At 55.8% G+C, this 18,046-nt stretch overlaps 2 protein-coding genes across 2 annotated transcripts in view; both read right to left on the minus strand.

Annotated features, from left to right (window-relative positions):
• Nucleotides 1-6,438: 6,438 nt before the first annotated feature.
• On the minus strand, nucleotides 6,439-9,906 carry NRN1L (neuritin 1 like). Its single transcript, XM_082005873.1, has 3 exons — nucleotides 9,287-9,906; nucleotides 7,049-7,208; nucleotides 6,439-6,961 (listed from the first exon to the last, which is right to left on the minus strand). Exons 1-3 carry the CDS (start codon nucleotides 9,450-9,452, stop codon nucleotides 6,682-6,684), a joined length of 606 nt encoding a protein of 201 aa, XP_081861999.1. The 5' UTR covers nucleotides 9,453-9,906; the 3' UTR covers nucleotides 6,439-6,681.
• Nucleotides 9,907-10,215: 309 nt separating this feature from the next.
• Nucleotides 10,216-18,046, minus strand: part of EDC4 (enhancer of mRNA decapping 4) — a gene marked incomplete at both ends in the record, with an annotated part of 38,847 nt that continues 31,016 nt past the window's right edge. Inside the window, 7 exons of the mRNA XM_082005712.1 lie at nucleotides 10,216-10,408; nucleotides 11,735-11,898; nucleotides 13,139-13,358; nucleotides 14,638-14,824; nucleotides 16,031-16,196; nucleotides 16,886-17,001; nucleotides 17,732-17,887. Coding sequence (XP_081861838.1) covers nucleotides 10,216-10,408; nucleotides 11,735-11,898; nucleotides 13,139-13,358; nucleotides 14,638-14,824; nucleotides 16,031-16,196; nucleotides 16,886-17,001; nucleotides 17,732-17,887 — 1,202 coding nt within the window. The remainder of the gene's footprint in view (nucleotides 10,409-11,734; nucleotides 11,899-13,138; nucleotides 13,359-14,637; nucleotides 14,825-16,030; nucleotides 16,197-16,885; nucleotides 17,002-17,731; nucleotides 17,888-18,046) is intronic.

The following is an 18,046-nucleotide window of genomic DNA, read 5'->3' on the forward strand; positions in this document are numbered from 1 at the left end:
GGGCCCTCCCCGGCTCCGGGACTCGCCTCAGCCCTACGGGCCCCGGGAGCCCCCACGGGCCCCTGGATCCCCTTCAGGCCCACGGGCTCCAGGCAGCCCCCACAGCTCCGTGGGCTCCAGGGCCCCGACCAGCCCCGGGACCCGCCTCAGCCCACAGGGCCCGGGAGCCCCCTTAGCCCCGTGGGTCCCAGGACCCCGTCAGCCCCCGGGGCAGAGCAAGAGGCCCCCCGACAGGCGTGGTATTCCCGCTCCCCACACTCCTGCCTGTGAGGGGCTGCCATGGTGACCCGCTGCCCAAGGAGGGACGACTCCTCGCCTCCTTTTCGGAGCCAAAGCCGGCCCAAACGGATCCCCAGCAGCGCCTGGGAGTGCTGCTCCTGCCGAGCGGCCCCGAGGGCTCCCTGCTGGGCTGCGGGGCTCTGGAAAAACACTCCTTTTGCAAGAAAATCGCCCGGAAGCATCAGCCCTTTTCCTTGGCAGGGAAAACACGGTCCCTGTGGGCTAGCTCTTGTGCGCAACAGAATAATGAGGCACATTCCTTTCTCCTTTCTTTTCCCCCGCTACTAAGTGCCACAAAACCCGCAAAGCTTGCTTAGTAACTGCTAGTGGACTTTCTTCTCATACCCTTTCCCCATCCCTAAACCAAACTCTCCATGTTTCATCCCTAGATGACCTGAAAGCAGTGGGGCGAGGGATGAGACCTTCCTGCAGAGATGCTGACAGCACTTCTTTCTCCAGGGAAGACAATAATGCAACACTGTCGGGCTTGTTTTCCAGCCTGGCTGTCATGTCATTCCCGACACAGTTCAGGTGGAGAGGGGCTATTTTCACACTCCTACCACGCTTTTAAAAATAGATGCTTTTATTTTAACACTCCTGGGCTCTTCAGCTGTTTAAAATGCTTAGTAAGTCATACCGTAATAAAAGTTACACCTGCTGATGCATGCTACTATCATCAGTTTCTTTTCCATGTAATTCCAGATAAGGTACAGAGATAACAACTGGCAGGTCTGAGAAGGGGCTGCTTGGGCTGTACTCAGCAGATCCGATGAGTTGTACAGTTTCCTTCAAGGGAAATTAGCCTGTTCTTGTTTTCCCACACAGCAGTGGTGCTGCTGGTACACTTTCAGCCCTATAAGCCACCCTATTTTCTTTCTGGAGATGTTTCCACAGCAGATGTCCCCCGCATTTGTCCCTGGGATGTGGCTTAGCCTGTGCCCTACATGTAAAACCCTACACATGTCCCTCTTAAAGTTGGTCCCGTCATTTAGGCCATTTCCCAAGATCATTCCAGCTTGGTGCCACCAGCAAATTAAAAAGCATGCACCTCTCTTCGTCAGCCCGGCGGCTACGGATGGGAGTACAGCAGCGGGCTGCCTCCCCTTGGCCACAGTTGCTGAGACAGGGATAACCACTCTGCAAGGATGGGTTCCCCTCTTCCATTAGTCTCTTCCGCACAGCTTTGTTTCCTGGCGGGCTAATGAGAACATCAAATGAGGCAGTTACAGGTCCATCACCAGTGCTAATTGTCAGGACAAAACTGTCAAAGAGCCAACACGTATGGAACTCTTGGGCCAGAACCACGAACTTCTGAGAACTTCAATCAGAGAGGCTCTTTCGTGTATTATTTATGCTGTGGTAGTGCTCTGAGACCCACCGGAGCCAAGAGAACTTCACACCAGACATCCGTGCAAAGCCAACATACCTGCCCGGCAAACTACCCAGGGACGAGGCCAGGAAGGACCTGTAGCTCGGTGTGGAAGGTCTGGAGGAAGTGTGAAATCTGTGACGGAGCTTGAGAGCGGGCAGGGATCTTGGGGAGCCTTCCTCTCATCTACGTGATCTTCTGCCTGCCGGTTTGGGCCCCTGTTTTGAGTTTGGGATCAGCGTCAGTTGACCGCTGAAACCGTTACTCAATCTGGAGTCATTTCTCCAACTACAGCAAGAAATATTTCATGACTGGGATAAGTATCTTGCTGCTGAGCGTGCCGGTGGCGGGCTGTGAAGCCCCACCGGGCTCTGGGTGCCCGGGCTCCCATGAGCAATGCTCTGGCCAAGCCCCACCAGTTTTTGTCTCTCCTGCAAGAGGGGACTGATAACAGGTTTTTGGCCTGCTCACACAGAGCGCTGTATTTGGGCACGGTCTAACAGCTGGTTTTGCTGTTGTCTGCCACATGGGCTGTCATCTTCTGGTTGTTTCTTGATTGACTTTCACCTGGTTCTGCCTCCTCCCTTCCAAGATGCTGCTCTCCCAAGAGAGGAGCCTCACCCTGCTCCTCTTTGCTTGCCGCTTCAGAAATCCCCTGCCAATTCTTACCCCCCCCAAGACCCGCAGCCTGCCTCCAGTGCCTTGGGGATGATTCAGCCCGTCGAGGCAAGGATCTCTACGAAGAAGCAGCAAGCAGATGTGGCCCCGCAGCCTGGCTGCTCCCTCCTGGGAACCACCATCCCTCTGCAAGGATGAGTTCCCCTTCAGGTTTTGCTTCTCCCATCAGCGGCTCCCTCATGGCTTCTCCTGCGGAAGCTGTTAAACACAGGCTGGGACCACCAAGCCCATGCTGGGTACCCAGAGAGATGGAAAATCCTCCCTCCTCGGAGAGGCACAGCTCCTCTGGAGACGGCCTTGAGCAGCCTGCTGCAGCACTGGGGTAAAGCCTGCTTGGAGCAGGAGCTCGAATGAGAGACCTCCGGAGCTCCCTTTGCATCCAACACCCACCTGCAGCGCTGCCAGCCAGATCTGGGGCGTAACGAGCTGTAGTTCCCTGCGGAGAGATGGAAACAGTCAGCACTGCCTCCAGCATCCCCCGGCACCCCCAAGCTCCCTGGGACATCACTGCACGTCCAGGGCACGGGGCAATTCAGAGAGCCTGGGGCTTCCTGCTGTGCCAGGCCATAGGAAGGTCGCAGAGCGGAACGGCGTCCCTCGTCTGCCATCGAACGGACACGCGGCCAAGCAGGAAACCTCCGAGCCACATCCCAGCCCCATGCGGCAGTGAGCCTGTGCCTCAGTGGCCACGCCGGGCCACCGCTCAGGGTTGTCCCAGCAAGGCTGAGCAGAGGTCGGAGAGGGAGGATGTTCAATTAAAGCTGCTTAAAAAAGAAATCCAACTTTCCATATGCCTCAAAAGCCCCAAAGCTGAGTGCAGACGGGGTGCCAGGCTGGGCACTGAGCACAGCCCCAGCGGCAGAGGTGACTCCGGCTCAGCCGTTCCCGCTGCGTCCGATCCACAGGGATTGAGGTTGCCTTTTGGCGTTTCCTTGTGGGAAGTTGGACATTTGGCTCGGCAGAAATCCCTGCGCAAGCTCGGACGGCAGCCAGCCCCGCGACATAGTGTCCTCCAGGCTACGCACGGCTCCCGACGCTCCCTCTCTCCCCAGCGTGCCGGGGTGCCGGCGATGCTGGAGGCAGATCTGCTCGGCAAGGCTGGTGCCTGGGTGTGTTCCTCCGTGGGGGCACCGGATTGGGAGGGTGACGCTGGGGACCGTGACCACCTCCACTGGTGGCCCTGGCACAGCTCCAGCCCATCCTGTTGGAGAAACCCAGGTGCGTCCACACAGACGAGGAGGAATTCCTTCGCCAGCAGGAATTTCCCTGGGCAAAGGAAAGGAGGATTCAACCATCGTGTGGCGGAGGCGGCAGGCGGCGTGGCCGGGAGGTTGGCCCTCGTGTCACCATCCTACGTGTGCTGACCCACTCACACAGCTGCCCAGAATAGTGTCACCATCTGCTTCCAGCTGCCCAGGGATGCGGGGGCCTCCTCGGCCCCTTCTGCGATTACAAAAAAGTGAATTCAAACATCAACTCCACCTAACTCGGCCTTCCTTTATCCCCTTTTCTTTTTTGTTTTTTTCCTTTTTTTTAATAATTCAGGTTTGTCTCTTAGGAAAGAGAGAGGGAGATAATGTCTGCAGAGCATTTAATCTTCTGCCCAAAGAATAGCAGAGAGCAAATTAGGATCTACTCCAATTAATTTGCCTTGATGGGCAAAACCTGGAGAGCAGCCATATCTGGGAATTAAGAACAAAAGCGGGGAGTGTAAAGTAGGTCGCTGGAGTTTCATAACCGGAGCGATGGGTTTTCACAGCACGCCGGGTGCTCAGAGGTGCCCGGTGCCGGGGGCCACCGGTCCCTGTCCCCCCCATCCAGCGACAGCGGGTTTCAGCCTGAGCAGTTGCTTTAAGATGCTGGCCAGCGTGCAGGGAGCCAGCTGTTTGTTTTGGGGCCAGGAACGAGGACGTTGTCCCTTCCCACGCCGGGACATGGCCGCAGCATTCTCCCAAACCCTTGCCACAAACCCTTGAACCCAATGGGAGGACAGACACCGGTTGCTTGTCCCAATTTTGGAGCACCTGGAGAGCTTTCCTGGGGGTCGACGTGCCCGTCCTTGCCATCACTCTGCCACTCCCAGCCTTGGGGGCACCTCCTTGAAGGAGGACTAGGGGTAACACGGTGATGGTGGGTTTAGGGCAGTGGTTTGTTATGGGCCCTTGCACCATGGGGTGTCACCAGGCAGCGGTGATCCACAGGCCCAGCCCAGCCCAGCATTCCCAAATCCCAGCCCCGGCTCCCAGGAGCCATCAGTGCCCACAGGCTGTGCAGTGACATACTCTGGTGTCACGTACGGTGACACCTTCCGGCTGCAGGACACATGGTGACATAGCCAAGGGTGCGGGGCACGTGCGGTGACATCTTCCAGGGCATGGGACATGTGCAGCACGTCTTTCTGCGTGCGGGATCAAACATCTGGAGTGCTTGGATCGAAGCGGCGCGGTTTGGTGCACGTCCGTGTCACCATCGCGGTGACGGCCCGGCAGAGCACCACAGCTTTGGTGGCCCTCCATCTACACGGCCACCTCCCACCACCCTGCCGGAGGACAGTGGGGAGCAGTCCGTGGCAGCGAGCCCACTGCTCCCGGCCCCATGGAGATGCCGGTGGGGCGACGGGCGCTGCGTGGCCGGCGCCCGTCCGGTGTTTATCCTCTTAGCCACCCTGCAGGGATCCGGCACTAATTCATCCTCAAACACAGGATTGTCAGGAACTGGAAAGGGAAAAATCGGCGGATTAACCCCCCAACACCGGCGTTAAACACGGGCAATGGCAGCCGCGGGCTGAGGAGAGCCAGGACGGTGCTTTGCCCCATGTCCCGTGGGGCACCCAGCCCTGGGCTTGGCACCATCCCCCGGCAAAGGCAGCCTGTCCCCGCTCCTCCTCCTGCGGTGCTCTGTGTCCCTCCCCAAGCCACCTCCAGGCTGGTTAATGAAATAACTAAGGCGAAATAAATACGGGATCCCCCCGCAAAGCTGAGGGATCGGCAGCGACCGCTCATGCCCCACGGCACGTCAATCCAGGCAGCGTTTCCCGGCCCCGCAGGCTGGCAGGGGACGGGCGCAGCCGGGGTGACATCCCAGAGGTCGAGGATCACACATTTAAGTGACCGGACCTCACAGGAAGAGGTTTTGCAATTAAACAAGCAATAATTTTCCCCGGCTCGACGTGGACGGTGATAACTCAGCTTCTTGCTCGCACGCCGAAGGCTTTCAGACACGAGCCAGTGCACAAAGGCTTCCCGGGACCAAACCCACGACCGTGCCCCGCGGCCGGGGGATGATTTAAAGTCCTCCCAGAAATCAAAGAAACTGCACATGCCGGCCAGATCCACCCGCCACTGCTGCCGGGAGCCTCGGGCTGCGCCAGCGAGGAGCCATTGATCTGTGCAATAAATGAGGTGGCCCATGTGCAATTTTAATGGCCCTTTAGGTGGCGGGCGGGGAGAGATGGCTGTTCCCTGCCCACGTCTAAGGGAAACTGTTTTGCCGCAATGGGTTTTAGTGTGCTAGGAAAAAAAAAATCTGAAGTTTGCAGCGTAACACACCAGGGATGGGAATAACAGCATCTTCCAGTGATAGCCACAAGTTTAACCAAGTTAAACTCCAGCACATCATCTTGGTTTAACTTCATCAAGTCCCACTTGGGCCTGGATGAGAGCTCCAGTTCCTCGTTTTTTTTAATTTATCTAATCTTGGCTAAAAAACCCCTCCTCTCTTCCCTGCAAACCCCAATTTCCTCCATGACCATTAACAGGACTGAATATAGCAGGACCAAAATAAAAGGGATGGAAAATAGGATTTCTTTCAGAAAATTGTCTGATGCCGCTGGAGTTGCCCATCAGAGGACAAGCTATCAGCTGCCGAAAAGGGAAAAAGAGAAATACGTGCACTGTATTTTCCTAAGATGCCCTTTAAAATAAAGAAACCATTTGACCCGTCTCTAAAGGGAATATCCTTTATGCTTAGCCCTGAAAAACAGCTGTCAGGGAACAGCAGGGCGGTGGCAATCCCCGGTACAGCCCTTCCTGGGGCCGTCGTGGCCCCGTGGGCTGCCCAGCCTTGCCGCGGGCGATGTGCCGGGGGGACAGAGCCGCAGAGCCCTCCCCGGGGGGCTGGTCCAGGGATCATCTCCTCTCCAATCCCCTGGAGCGAACCCGGCGCTTGGGAAGGCTGCGAGGGGCATCCCATGGCAGAGAGACAGGAGAAATGTAAAAGCGTCTTTTAATATAAATATAAATCCATCTGAAGGGCCGCAGGAGAGGACCATGCCCCGCCAGGGATGCCCGGGGCGGGAGGTGGGCTCGGCGGGGACCGCGGGTGCCTGTGCCCGGGCACCCCGCGGGCGGGCAGGGCTAGAGCCGCGGCACCAGCAGCGGCAGCGGCAGGGCCAGCAGGGCCAGGAGACGGGAGCGCAGGGGCACGGCCAAGCCCCGCAGCGTGGCCTGGTTGGTCTCGGCGGCCGGCGAGCCGCGGGCGCTGGCCAGGCGTCCCCGGGCACTGCACAGCTCCTGCAGGTTCCCCTGGAACTGGATCTTGCGGGACTCCTGCCGCAGCGACTCCCAGATGGCGGCCGCTTCCTCGGGGCAGCTCGACAGCACCTCGCTGGCGCAGGCGTGGAAGTCGTCCCAGGACCTGGGGAGACGGGCAGGAGCGGAGGGGACGGCCGGTGGCAGGTCACCCGGCCGTCCCAGCAGCTCCCACGGGGACGGGGACACTCACTTGCAGATGGTGTCCAGCTCCTGCGCCTCCTCCCCGCTCTCCTCCCGCTGCCGCCGGACGCTCTGGGCCATGCTGTCCCCCAGGCTGATGAGGCAGCCGGCAAAGCCCTTGTAGATGGTGTCACACTTCCCCTCCATGCTGACGGGCTCCTGGCTCGCAGCTGTGGGGGAGAGGAGAGACGGAGCTGAGCCCCTCCCCGGCGAGGGCTATCCCCTGATGGCCATCGCCTGCCCGGCTCCGGGGCTCCGAAATGTGGCGAGGGGCTGGCAGCCCCTTCCACATCCCGCCGGACCCCCCGGCATCCTCTCCCCAGGTGCTCAGAGTGAACCTTCGCTCCTGGCCCGGGAGCCCGACGAGGCACGATGAGATGACCCCGCAAGCGATGCTGCCATTAGCCACAGGGGAAGAGCAGCGTGCCGGCCGCTTTGCCTCGGGCCTCCCGGGCTCTCCCCGGAGCCATCTGTCCTGGCTTTATCCCCTAACAGCAAAGATTAATTTGCAACTACAACAGAAAAAAAAACAAAAGAAAGCAAAGGCTTGACAAGCTGGAGTCCCTGCTCCTCCCGCAGTGGGAGGGAAGGGGAAGGGGGAAGCAGGAAGGGGGAAGATGAAGGGGAAAGGGGAAGGAAAAAGGGAAGGAAAAAGCACAAAAGAAAGAGGCACAAGTGCAATTCCATCTGCTTCACCCTGGGAAGCCCCAGTTCCCTGCTCTGCTCCGCAAGAGGACTGGCCGAGCCCCAGTGCCAGCCACAGGACAGTGGGTGACGGGGTGTGTTGGAGACGATCGTGGGTGCCATCCATGGCCCGGGGGAAGCCCAAAAAGAGCGGGTGTGTGGCCGGGTCACGGGGAAACACTGCATGGTCCTCGGCTCTGGCCCGGGGTCCCGCAGGGCCACGCCACGGGAGGTTGTGAGACTTTCAGAAGTGCCACGCGTGTGCGCCCAGGAGCTCTCTAAGCCGAGGACGCTGAAGAGGCATGAGGACGGTCCCGGCGGGGTCCCCTGCAGGAAGGTGACCCCAGAAGTGACCGAAAGTTGCCTGGCGGCTGCCGAGGCGGCCAGGAAGTCTCCAGGGAGCCGTGCGCCGTGCCGCTGGCATCCCACGCCTGTGCCCCTGGAACAAGGCCCTGAGCAAAGCGACCAACACCCGGGCAAGCCTGAAACCTCAGCCCATCACGGAGCATGGCGGCTGTTTGTGATGAAAAAAACCCCGACCACATCACTGAGGAACGTCTCGGCTTGATGTCAGCCACGCGGGTCCAAATACCGCAGGTATCGAGGGAGAAAGTGGGATCCGCTGCTTCTCTTTCAACCCAGCCGGGCAACAAGCGTGCCTCCCGGCAGCCCAGGGACACACCAGGTGGTAGGGCCAGCAGATGCCTGCCCTTGGCTGGCTGGTCCCTGCCGCAGGCTGGGCTTTGGCCTCCCGGGCTCCTCCAGCACCCAGCGTGAGCCCTCCCCTCCGCCCAGCTCCCTCGGCACGAGGCAGGCAGGAGAAGCCAGGAGGGCACATCACCCCCGCTACCCTGCCGCAAAAACCACATGGGAAAGACCTGCTGCCGGCTCCGGTGGGGAGACCCGCCCCCCCCCCCCGAGGGAAACGCAGGGAGGGAGCCTGGGGTGCGGTGGGGCATCCTCGGCTCCAAGTGAGCGCCAACGCAGCCGTCCTGCTTCTGGGGAAGGACCTGAATCATCCACCCTTGGAGCCCGAAAGCTTCCCCAGGCTCGGCTGTCCCCATCCTCCACCCTCTGTGCAGCGCCGCCGGACCAGGTTCGCCCCCAGGCTCCCGCATCCCTCTTCGGGGCAGGGATGCCACTGGGCACCCGCCATGCCCGGAGCTGGATGGTGTCTCTCCGGAGCAGGAGAGCGTAGATGGACAGTGTCCTCCCTCGGCTCCGGCGGGAGCAGGAGAGCACGGAGGTGAGACGAGGGGGTCGGCCAGGTGCAGGATCTGCCGGGTGACTGTTCACCCCGCAGGCAGGATGCCCTCTGGGCCCCGGGCGAACGAGGGCAGGCAGGGAAAGCCAGGGGGAGCATGGGGTCAGCGGGCAGGGCCGGCTTGGGGCACTGCTCCGGGCTGGAGAGCCGGAGCAGAGGGACCCCCGGGCAGCGCCACAGAGCCAGTTCCTCCTCGCCCAGCACTGCAGGGTGGCGAGCTGAGCCTCGGGGCAACCGGATCCTGCTCCCACCGCCGCCCCCCCCGGCGGGGACAGAGAGGGGGGTCCCGGGGTCACTCACCGAGGTGCAAGAGCAGCGGGCACACGACGCCCAGCAGCCGCCAGCAGCCGCAGCCCATGGTGCGGACCCAGCCACTGCCGCCGCCGCTGCTGTGTGCTCCGGCGCTCCGCCACCGCCTCCAGCCCCGCCCCAGGCGGAGCAGACCCCCCCCCCGGGGCTTGGCCATTGGACAAGCCTTCCTTATCAACAGAACCTTTTATTTTTTTCTCAAAAAGTTTATTGAATTCTTAATGTTATTTCAAAAAAAAAAAAATTCAAAATTTAGATAAAAAGAAACACCCCCCCCCATGTCAAATCAAAACTAACGTCTGAACCATGGACATGCTCCGACACACAACAGAACCGATGGCCCCCGGGGGGCTGGCGCAGACCCAGAGCACCTCCTCAGGGCACACACACAGCCCCCCTGCCCAAACCTGCCTGCACCACGTAGGAAGGGCTGGGGTCCCCACTGCAGCGGCAGGTAATGAAAGCCCCTTCCCGCTCGGCTGATCTCCTCCCACCTACTCACCCCACCAGGGAGGAGGAGTTCGAGTCCTTGACTAAGATGGGGGGACTAGTTTTGGGTCAACGAGGAGCATGTGGCTGCAGCAGCCCCTTGCTCAGAGCTCAGGGCACACCTCCCTTCTCCCCGCAGCGGATTCCGAACTAAAGGGGTAAGAAATCCATCAGCTTCTGCTGAATGCGACTGGGACTGCCAGCCTCAGGGACTTAACTCTCTGAAAAATAGGCTATTTAGGAAAAATAAGCCAAGTGAGTGTTCAGTGACTATTTGGGACTATACACAGATGGCATTTGCCTTCGAGACATCACACACATGTTGATAGATATCCTGGCAAGAGCTCTTAACGCAAGCCATACGTGGTTAGTAACTACTGGATTTGCTGGGTGGGCTTCCATGGGGCAGCCCCCAAGGTAGCCAGGTCCTCCTAGGTCATGCCAGGCGTGACCAGGCCCTGGAGCATGATCATGAGGCGACGGGCAGGCTTGCTCAGCGTGTTGTGGGGTTCCACCTGCAGGAACTGGAAGAGCTTCTGCCGCACCTGGTTCATGACTGACCCCATGTGGTCTCGGGTGATGGGGTCACTGTGGTCCAGGTGCATCACCGCCTCCTCCAAGTAACTGCCGGAGAGAGAGCAGGGTTAGAACCCAACGACGTGCGATCCCAACTCGATGCCCTTCATTTTAGCGCTGAAGGTGCACAGTTTAGTTCCTCCACCCACCCAAACTCAGTGCAGTACGTTCAGCCACCAGAAAATACATGTTGTTGACTCACAGCAGGGTCTCCCTATCCCTTCTTCAACATGCAAGGACGTATTTTCCAGTCTGCAGTACGTGTAACACAACCTGGCTTGCCTGAACCAAGCAGGCACAATAGCAAGCTAGAGCAGAGCTGGAGGTGGCACTTGGCCACAGGCCATGCCCGGTCACAGCTCTGTAGATATCTTCTTTGATGCTTTTTTAGCATAAGAAGAATCAGACAGTAAAAATCCTCAGCAGTAAGGCTTATTTCATGTAGGGATATATTTAAGGTGGTCTTCCAATATAACTATGTCTATTCAGGAACGGGTGGAGGAAGACTGAAAGACAAACCTTTCTGAAGTTCAGACGAGCCATAAACTTTCAAACTGCAGCCTGAGAGCAAGGCAACGTGGTCACTGCAAAAGGTTTTCCCTAACAGACCAGCCTGAACTTAACAGCAGCAACTTCAGCTCTGATTACCAGCTCTTCTATAACTCAAAGCTCTTTTTCAGTTTTTCTAGCTTGCTTTATTGCTATTGTTAACTTGAGTTTAAAAACTCGATTTAAGTAGTTTTCCATATAAGCCATGGTCAAAACCTGCAAGTATCTTAATGAGTTACTTTTTTAGGACAGGTAACACTCACTGACTCACTGACTAAAAATGCTCATGGCAAGTATCAGCACAGTCACTATTTTGTCACACGAACTTTGCTTGGAACATCTAACTGACATTACTTCCAGTAGCTCCTGCTGCCACCTCCAACTGAACCTGTCTGGTCGTCACAATGAGAAACTGCCGACACGAATTCCAGCGAAGGGTTAAGAACCGAGGACGGAGCACAGCTGCTCTGGATGTTCAGCTATCCAGGAAACATGGCACTATCCCTCCCTTTTGCCTCCGCAGGGTTCCTTGGTGCAAGGAGATAGCTGCACAGACCTCAAAGAGTATTCAGAGACTACAATCCAGGAGGTAACAGCACCTACCGCTGGGTACCCCTCCTACTACCACCTCCGGGCAGCAAAGCTTTCCGTGGCCATGTCTACATCTTCTTCCAAGTCATTACGGGTTGTTCACATGCCAGTAACAGGCTAAAGAAGCTCCAACCTTCGTTAAAGCACCACCTTCCACTGCCAGGCAGTGAATTTAAAGCCAGAGCCAGGAACAGGTCTGCACAGGTTCAGACCCGGCACTCTGCTCATACTCACTTCAACTTCAGTTCCGTACGAGTACCCAAATCCGAGGAGAGCTGCTGAATGAGGGAGAGGAGCACAGGCTGGGACAGCGGGCACGGATGCTGTCCGAATACTTGCTGAGTATCCACAGTCTCACAGACATACAGGACCAGGTTGAGATCAGCTGCTGTTAGAGCCTGCAAGGAGGACACAGCTTGAAATGCAGAGGCAACAACAGGCAGGTGAGGGACACGGGACAGAGCACGAGGCAGCTCTCTGTTGCGGGGCAGCTCAACGGCTCGCCAGCCTCCTCTGGGAGTAGAATTCTCTGCAAACCCTGCTGTACGTGCAAACAGGACCACATTTAGGCTCTCAGTCTGTACTCGGAGGACACTTGTGTCTGTTCTAAGCTGAACAGACCACAGCCAGACGGAGGGGAGCAGGTTACAGCTCACAGCATAGAGCGGGGCCATGTTTGCATCCCCTGCCAGCCCACTGGCACAGCATTGCTATTGCTCCCAGAGGAATTTGTCTGCAGCAGCTCAAAGACTGCCTACACAGTCAAAGGCAAAGGCAAGGTCAGGTCCCAGCTGGTAGATCTGCCTGGAGAGGCTTATGAAGCTGTTGCTCTTCAGGGATGCACCATGTGCCACCGCTGATGGCAAAACACTCCGGCTTACTGGAGCACTGACGCTGTCCTGACAGAGCATGGGCAGGGAGGAGGGAACTTAACTGCCACAAAAATCAGGGAACTTCATAGAGCACAGAATCATTAAGGTTGGAAAAGACTTTTAAGATCATCAAGTACAACCGTCAACCCAACACCACCATGCCCACTAAACCATGTCCCAAAGTGCCACATCCACACATCTTTTGAACACCTCCAGTGATGGTGACTCTACCACCTCCCTGGGCAGCCTGTTCCAATGCTTGACCACTCTCTCCATAAAGAAATTGTTCTTAATATCCAATTTCCTAAACCTCCCCTGGTGCAACTTGAGGCTGTTTCCTCTTGTCCTATTGCTGGTTACTTGGGAGAAGAGATCAACCCCCACCTCACCACCACCCCCTTTCAGGCAGCTGTAGAGAGCGATGAGGGCTCCCCTCAGCCTCCTCTTCTCCAGACTGAACACCCCCAGTTCCCTCAGCTGCTCCTCATCAGACTTGTGCTCCAGACCCCTCACCAGCTCCGTTGCCCTTCTCTGGACACTCTCCAGCACCTCAACGTCCTTCCTGTCGTGAGGAGTCACTTGCATAGCTCTGGCTCAGCCTGCATGAGAGTGCAACTGCAGCCCTTGAGCGGTCCACTGCCATGGGTCTTTTCAGTCAACTCCTATATAAGCTGTTGTGAGATTATGACCCCACCTCAAGGAGCCCTTTTCCCCCCTACTCCATCCCCCAACAAGAGTGATGCCCACTGCCAGGAAGCCCAGGTACCTGCTGGAAAGCTTGGTTGAGGTGTCCCTGCTGGAGCAGCTGAAGGATGTGAGTTTGCTGGGACTGGAAATCCAAGTGAGCAGAGGGGATGGGAGTCCCGGCCGCCGAGCGCATTGCCTGGACGATGCTCGAGGTGACAGCTGCTTGCTGCTCCTTCATAGCCAGGCTCACTTCTCCTTTAATGACTCTCTGCACCTGGGCCAAAATAGACTCCTGCATGCTAAAAAAACAAAAACGAAACCCAAAGGCATCTCTGAAAATGAGGAGCTGAGGGACAACATTGCACAAAGCTTGTACCAGCGAGAAAGGACAAGCTTGCTTGCTTATTGTAGCATGGCTCCCAAAGGGTTAATACACATGGCCCTGAGGCACAGGCATCGGAAACACTCTGCGCAAGGTAGCTCTGTGGCCAACAGCACCACGTCCCAAGGTGCGCGCAGAAGATGCTGGGATTCCATGCAGGAAAGTGATGTTTCAGAGAACGAAGTCTCTCATTATACAGCTTTTTAAATATTTAATGTCTCTGGCTTACAAGCAAGGCTACTAAGCTCTAGGTTCATCCCAAAATGGGCCCAGCTTTCTACATCAGAGCTGTTGGCTGCGGCTTCCTAGCCTGCAGATGACACCTTTAGAATAAGAACACGCTTCCGCTGAGCCTGTGACTTCTCCACATATGACCCGTTCACGGCGTGGGCTCTGTTGCTGTGTGTTACACTTTTCCCTCCCAGGGTGGGATCCTGCCCTCTTATACAGGGTACAAAGCATCGAACCTGCTCTGCCGCAGGTAGAATAGCAAGACTTCTCTGGGAGCAAGCACAGCCCATGCAATGAGACCAGAATTTAGTCTGGTAGCCTTCCTGGCAAGTCTGATCTGCAAAGACCCCAGTGGGCTCTGACATATGTTCTAGTGGTTTAAAATAGACAGGGGCATTCTGCCCCGCAGGTGACCACTGGCCGGTCTTAATGCCTGGCAGCCCGCCGCCAACTTCACGGCGTGAAGGTGCTGAAGGCAATGCCAGGATTACATCTTGAAGCCAGGATGGTCAAGCATGAATTGCTGCAGAACAGTTGGGAGGACAGAGTAGCCTGCAGAAAGTGTCGGTATGCCCGAGGACACAGAGTTAAGAAGAAAAGCCCTCAAAAGACCAGAAGAACGTTTCAGAATAGGAAGGCCAGCCAGAATTGAGTGTACTTTTGGGCCGCCCCAAGACCTTCTGTCCTCCAACATGCACATGGGACACTGCAAAAAGCAGGCCCCAAGCTCACACGTGCAGCAGCGACACAGCCGGTTGTTAGAAACCTTCTGTGGTCTTTATTTTGTGCCCTCTAGGGCAACAGTTACACCAGCCCACACGCTTTATCACACTGTGCGCAGAGCCAGCGAGCAGCCCTGCAGTGGCAAATGGCTTGTTTCTACAAGTAAGCAGGGAGGAGTTTTTGTTCTGCACGCATATACCCCTCACTGACATCTCTTTCCACAAGCCCAGCTGCCAACTTACTTGCCCACAATAATATGCAGCTGATGCTGCACCTCAGCATGGACGCTGGCTGCAACACTGGAAGCCAGCTGCTCCGTGGAGCTCTGGAAGGTGGTGATGAGCTGTCGAAGCTGATTCAGCAGTGGTTCCCGAGCCTCCTGTTCTCGTACCTTCTTGTTCTTCAAGTGAGTCTCAAGCTGTTGGATATCTGCAACAACCAGAGAGGAAGATGTTTGTGCCACCGGTACCTGTGGAGCTCGTCAGGGCAGCAATCCAGCTGCCAGGCTCTACACGTTCTCCAGCAGAAACAATTACTGAGCCAGTGTACGAGCGCGGGAGAGAGGAGAGAACACACAAGTCTTGTTTTGGGCTGCATTACACTAACCTAGAAACCCTGCTTCCAGCCTCCCCATCATGCAGGATTACATGATACAGCAACAAAGCCACGAGTTGTTTTGCAACAGGCACTGTTTGTTCATGGCAAGATAAAGGGGGGAGCCAGGGTATTTTATTTCATATACAGTGCAAGTTGTGATCTGCATTAGCGATGGAGTTCAATGCCAATGAAGAAAGAGGAGGAACATTTCCGACAAAAAAAAAAAAAAAAAAAATCATGTCTGCAGAGATCAAGAAGCTGTATTTTAACATATTTTATGAACTGGTCTGATCAAAAGGGAGAAGAATATAAGCTCTATTTACTTGTGGGAGACTTGTGACAAAAAGGAAGGGTGCAAAATAAAGAGCAGCTAGAGACACTCTGCAGATCTGGGGACAAGAGAAGTCGCTGTGCTAGCACCAGCCAACTTCAGGCTCCCTCAGAAACCAGCTCTGCAGACTAATACCTGCCTGGCCTCCCAGAAGGCCAAGGAATGGGACCCCAAGCCTGAGAACAGGAAAGATCTTCTCCAGCGCCTCAGTGTACAATTTTCCTTACTTAAGAGTATAGTTTTCTTTCTTCCAGCCTGACCATGTCTACACTGTTCAGGTGCTATTTAACCTCCCATCATCCCCGTATCCTTCTTTAAACCTTCCCCAATCCATTACCCCTCTGAGAGGAGAGCCTAGCTGCAGGAGTGCTACCCCCTCCATCCGTCATCTTCCTGACGTCAGGATGCCATAATCCTACAGCTGGCCTTTACTACTCAATAGACGAAGTCACAGATTCACGGAACGAGGCCAAGTGTTCTGCTGCATGGGCTACAGAGACCAGAGGTGAATCTCTGTTCTTACAGCACCACCCACAAAGACTTCCTCACTTCTGCATCTATTTCCCAAGTGTGAAATGGAGCACGCAGATGGGCTAAGGGGTTAAACAGTCACCAGTGAAATTCTGAAAGGCAAAGACATGAGAAAAGGCCAACTTGTCATCAGCCACTAATGCAAATATGCTCCGCAGAGAAGAAAACCTACTCACATTCCTGTGTGCCCTGCTTGAAGGTGTCATTGATTTGCTGGAACATGGACTGGCAGCTCTTCTCGAAGGCTGGCAACACGATGCTCTGAAACGCTTCCCTGTAAGCTGACTGGATCGGCCCCTGCAGGGTATCGGCCGTTGCCCTCACAACGCTGTCTGTAAGGCTCTTACAAGCACATGCAGAAGAGATTCCAGAAAATTACCAATAGCTTGCTGCAGACTAAAGATGTGAACAAACACTGGAGGTCCCTGCAACACACCCGCACCAGATAAGGACAGCCCCGCGTCAGAAACACGTATTCCCTCAGCTCTTTCCACTGGCCAGGCTGCACCATGACTACAGCAGGCAGAGCACCTGCTTGCTGAGGGGCTGCCCAAGAACATCACGATGTCCCTGTAGTTCAGCTGTAGAGCAAGGGGAGGTGGCACAGTCAGGCACGGGTCCTTTCCCCTTCCCCTGCTTCTCTCCCACAAGCCACCATTCCCTGCCAAGGTAAGTAACAGGCTTCTGCTCCCTAAATAATGTAGGAATGGAGAATGGAGTGGAGAGCAGAAGAGCCAGTCAAACTTTCACCACTAATTGAGGTGGCCCTAAAACCACTGCTATAGTGAGAATCTCTACTCTAGTAGAAAATTAACAACTTGGTAAAGGAAAGAAAGGGCTGGTGAGGCAAAGTGGGCAGGGGTCTGCAAAACAAGCTTGCTCCTGATGAGACCGGGAAAGAGCTTTGACCACTGGCAGCTAAACTGCCCTTACCTGGAGATATAGGTGAGAGGAAGAGGTATGAGTCGTCACTACCCAGGCAGGTGACAACTCAATGGCCCCAGGAAAACCTACAGTCTGGTTCTCCTTACCTTTGATTTCACTAGCTTGGTGATACTCTCCTTCAGTGTCCCCTCAACCGCAGTAAGCTTGGCGGCAATAGTGTTACTCAGCTGGCTAGCAATAGGGTCCATGCTCTTGGAAATGCCTAGGCACAACACAAGCATGTCAAAGTTGCAGCTTTAACCCTAGAGTTACGCTTCAAAACCCAAAATAAGAAAATGGAGTCAAACTCTTCTTGGATATGACACAGCAAGGGACAACGGTCACAAGCTCTGGCTTGGCAAGCTAAGGTTGGACATTAGGAGAAACGTTTTGCTAGGAAGGCAGTACAGCTCTGGAAGTCACCACAGAGGCTGTGGCATCTCCAACTTTGAAGATTTTCAGGGCTTGCCCTGACAAAGTCACAGCTGGCCTGATCTAGAATAGCGGGTAGCCCTGCTTCAAGCAGAGTGGTGGACACTAGTGGCTGCAGAAGGCTTTCCCACCAGCATCTTCAAACATTTCCGTATATGGATGGTGCCAATGCATCAAGAAAGGGCAAAGACAAGTTTAAGTTTGCTCCAGTCAAGTCTCAACACTTCCAAACTCACTAGTCTCTTTGCCTTCCTCCACTGAACAGACTCCAGAAGCTTTATGGAGTATAATGGAAGGTCAGATCACGCTCTCTGGAAAAGCATCCTCCTCTGGGAGCCTCCTTCCAAACTACAACCCCTCAGATGACAGGGGGGCCTGCAATGGTTTAAAGTGCTACGACTAGTCTTCAGGTGTCCTAACTCCTACTTCGTATAGTGCCAACACTTTTAGGCAGCATGCTTGCAATCCCTACGGAGCTAACTGTAGGGATCCACCTTCAAAACCCAGGCAGCACCACTCACACTGGGGTATGGTCTTCTTCGTTTCCTCACGAATGGTCCTCTCCAGACGGTTACACACAGCAGTGGAGAGGGACTGAGAGAGCTGCTGAGACAGATGCTCCTGGAGCTGCCCATTGCGCTGCTGTCCTTCCGTCAGCGCTCGGTCTAGTCTTCTCTCTAAAGAGAATGCACGTTAAGGAGCACAAACAACAGATTTCCTCTCTATCCTCAACACTCCTGTCCACAAAGATGGACACTAGCCTCACCACCCGAGGCTCAGTGAGAGCAAATTTGCAGCTCTGGTGAAAGAGGAGTCTAATAACATTGCTGACGTGT

The sequence above is a fragment of the Phaethon aethereus genome (assembly GCF_964289735.1).
Source record: "Phaethon aethereus genome assembly, chromosome: 13".
NCBI classification, from domain to species: Eukaryota; Metazoa; Chordata; class Aves; order Phaethontiformes; family Phaethontidae; genus Phaethon; species Phaethon aethereus.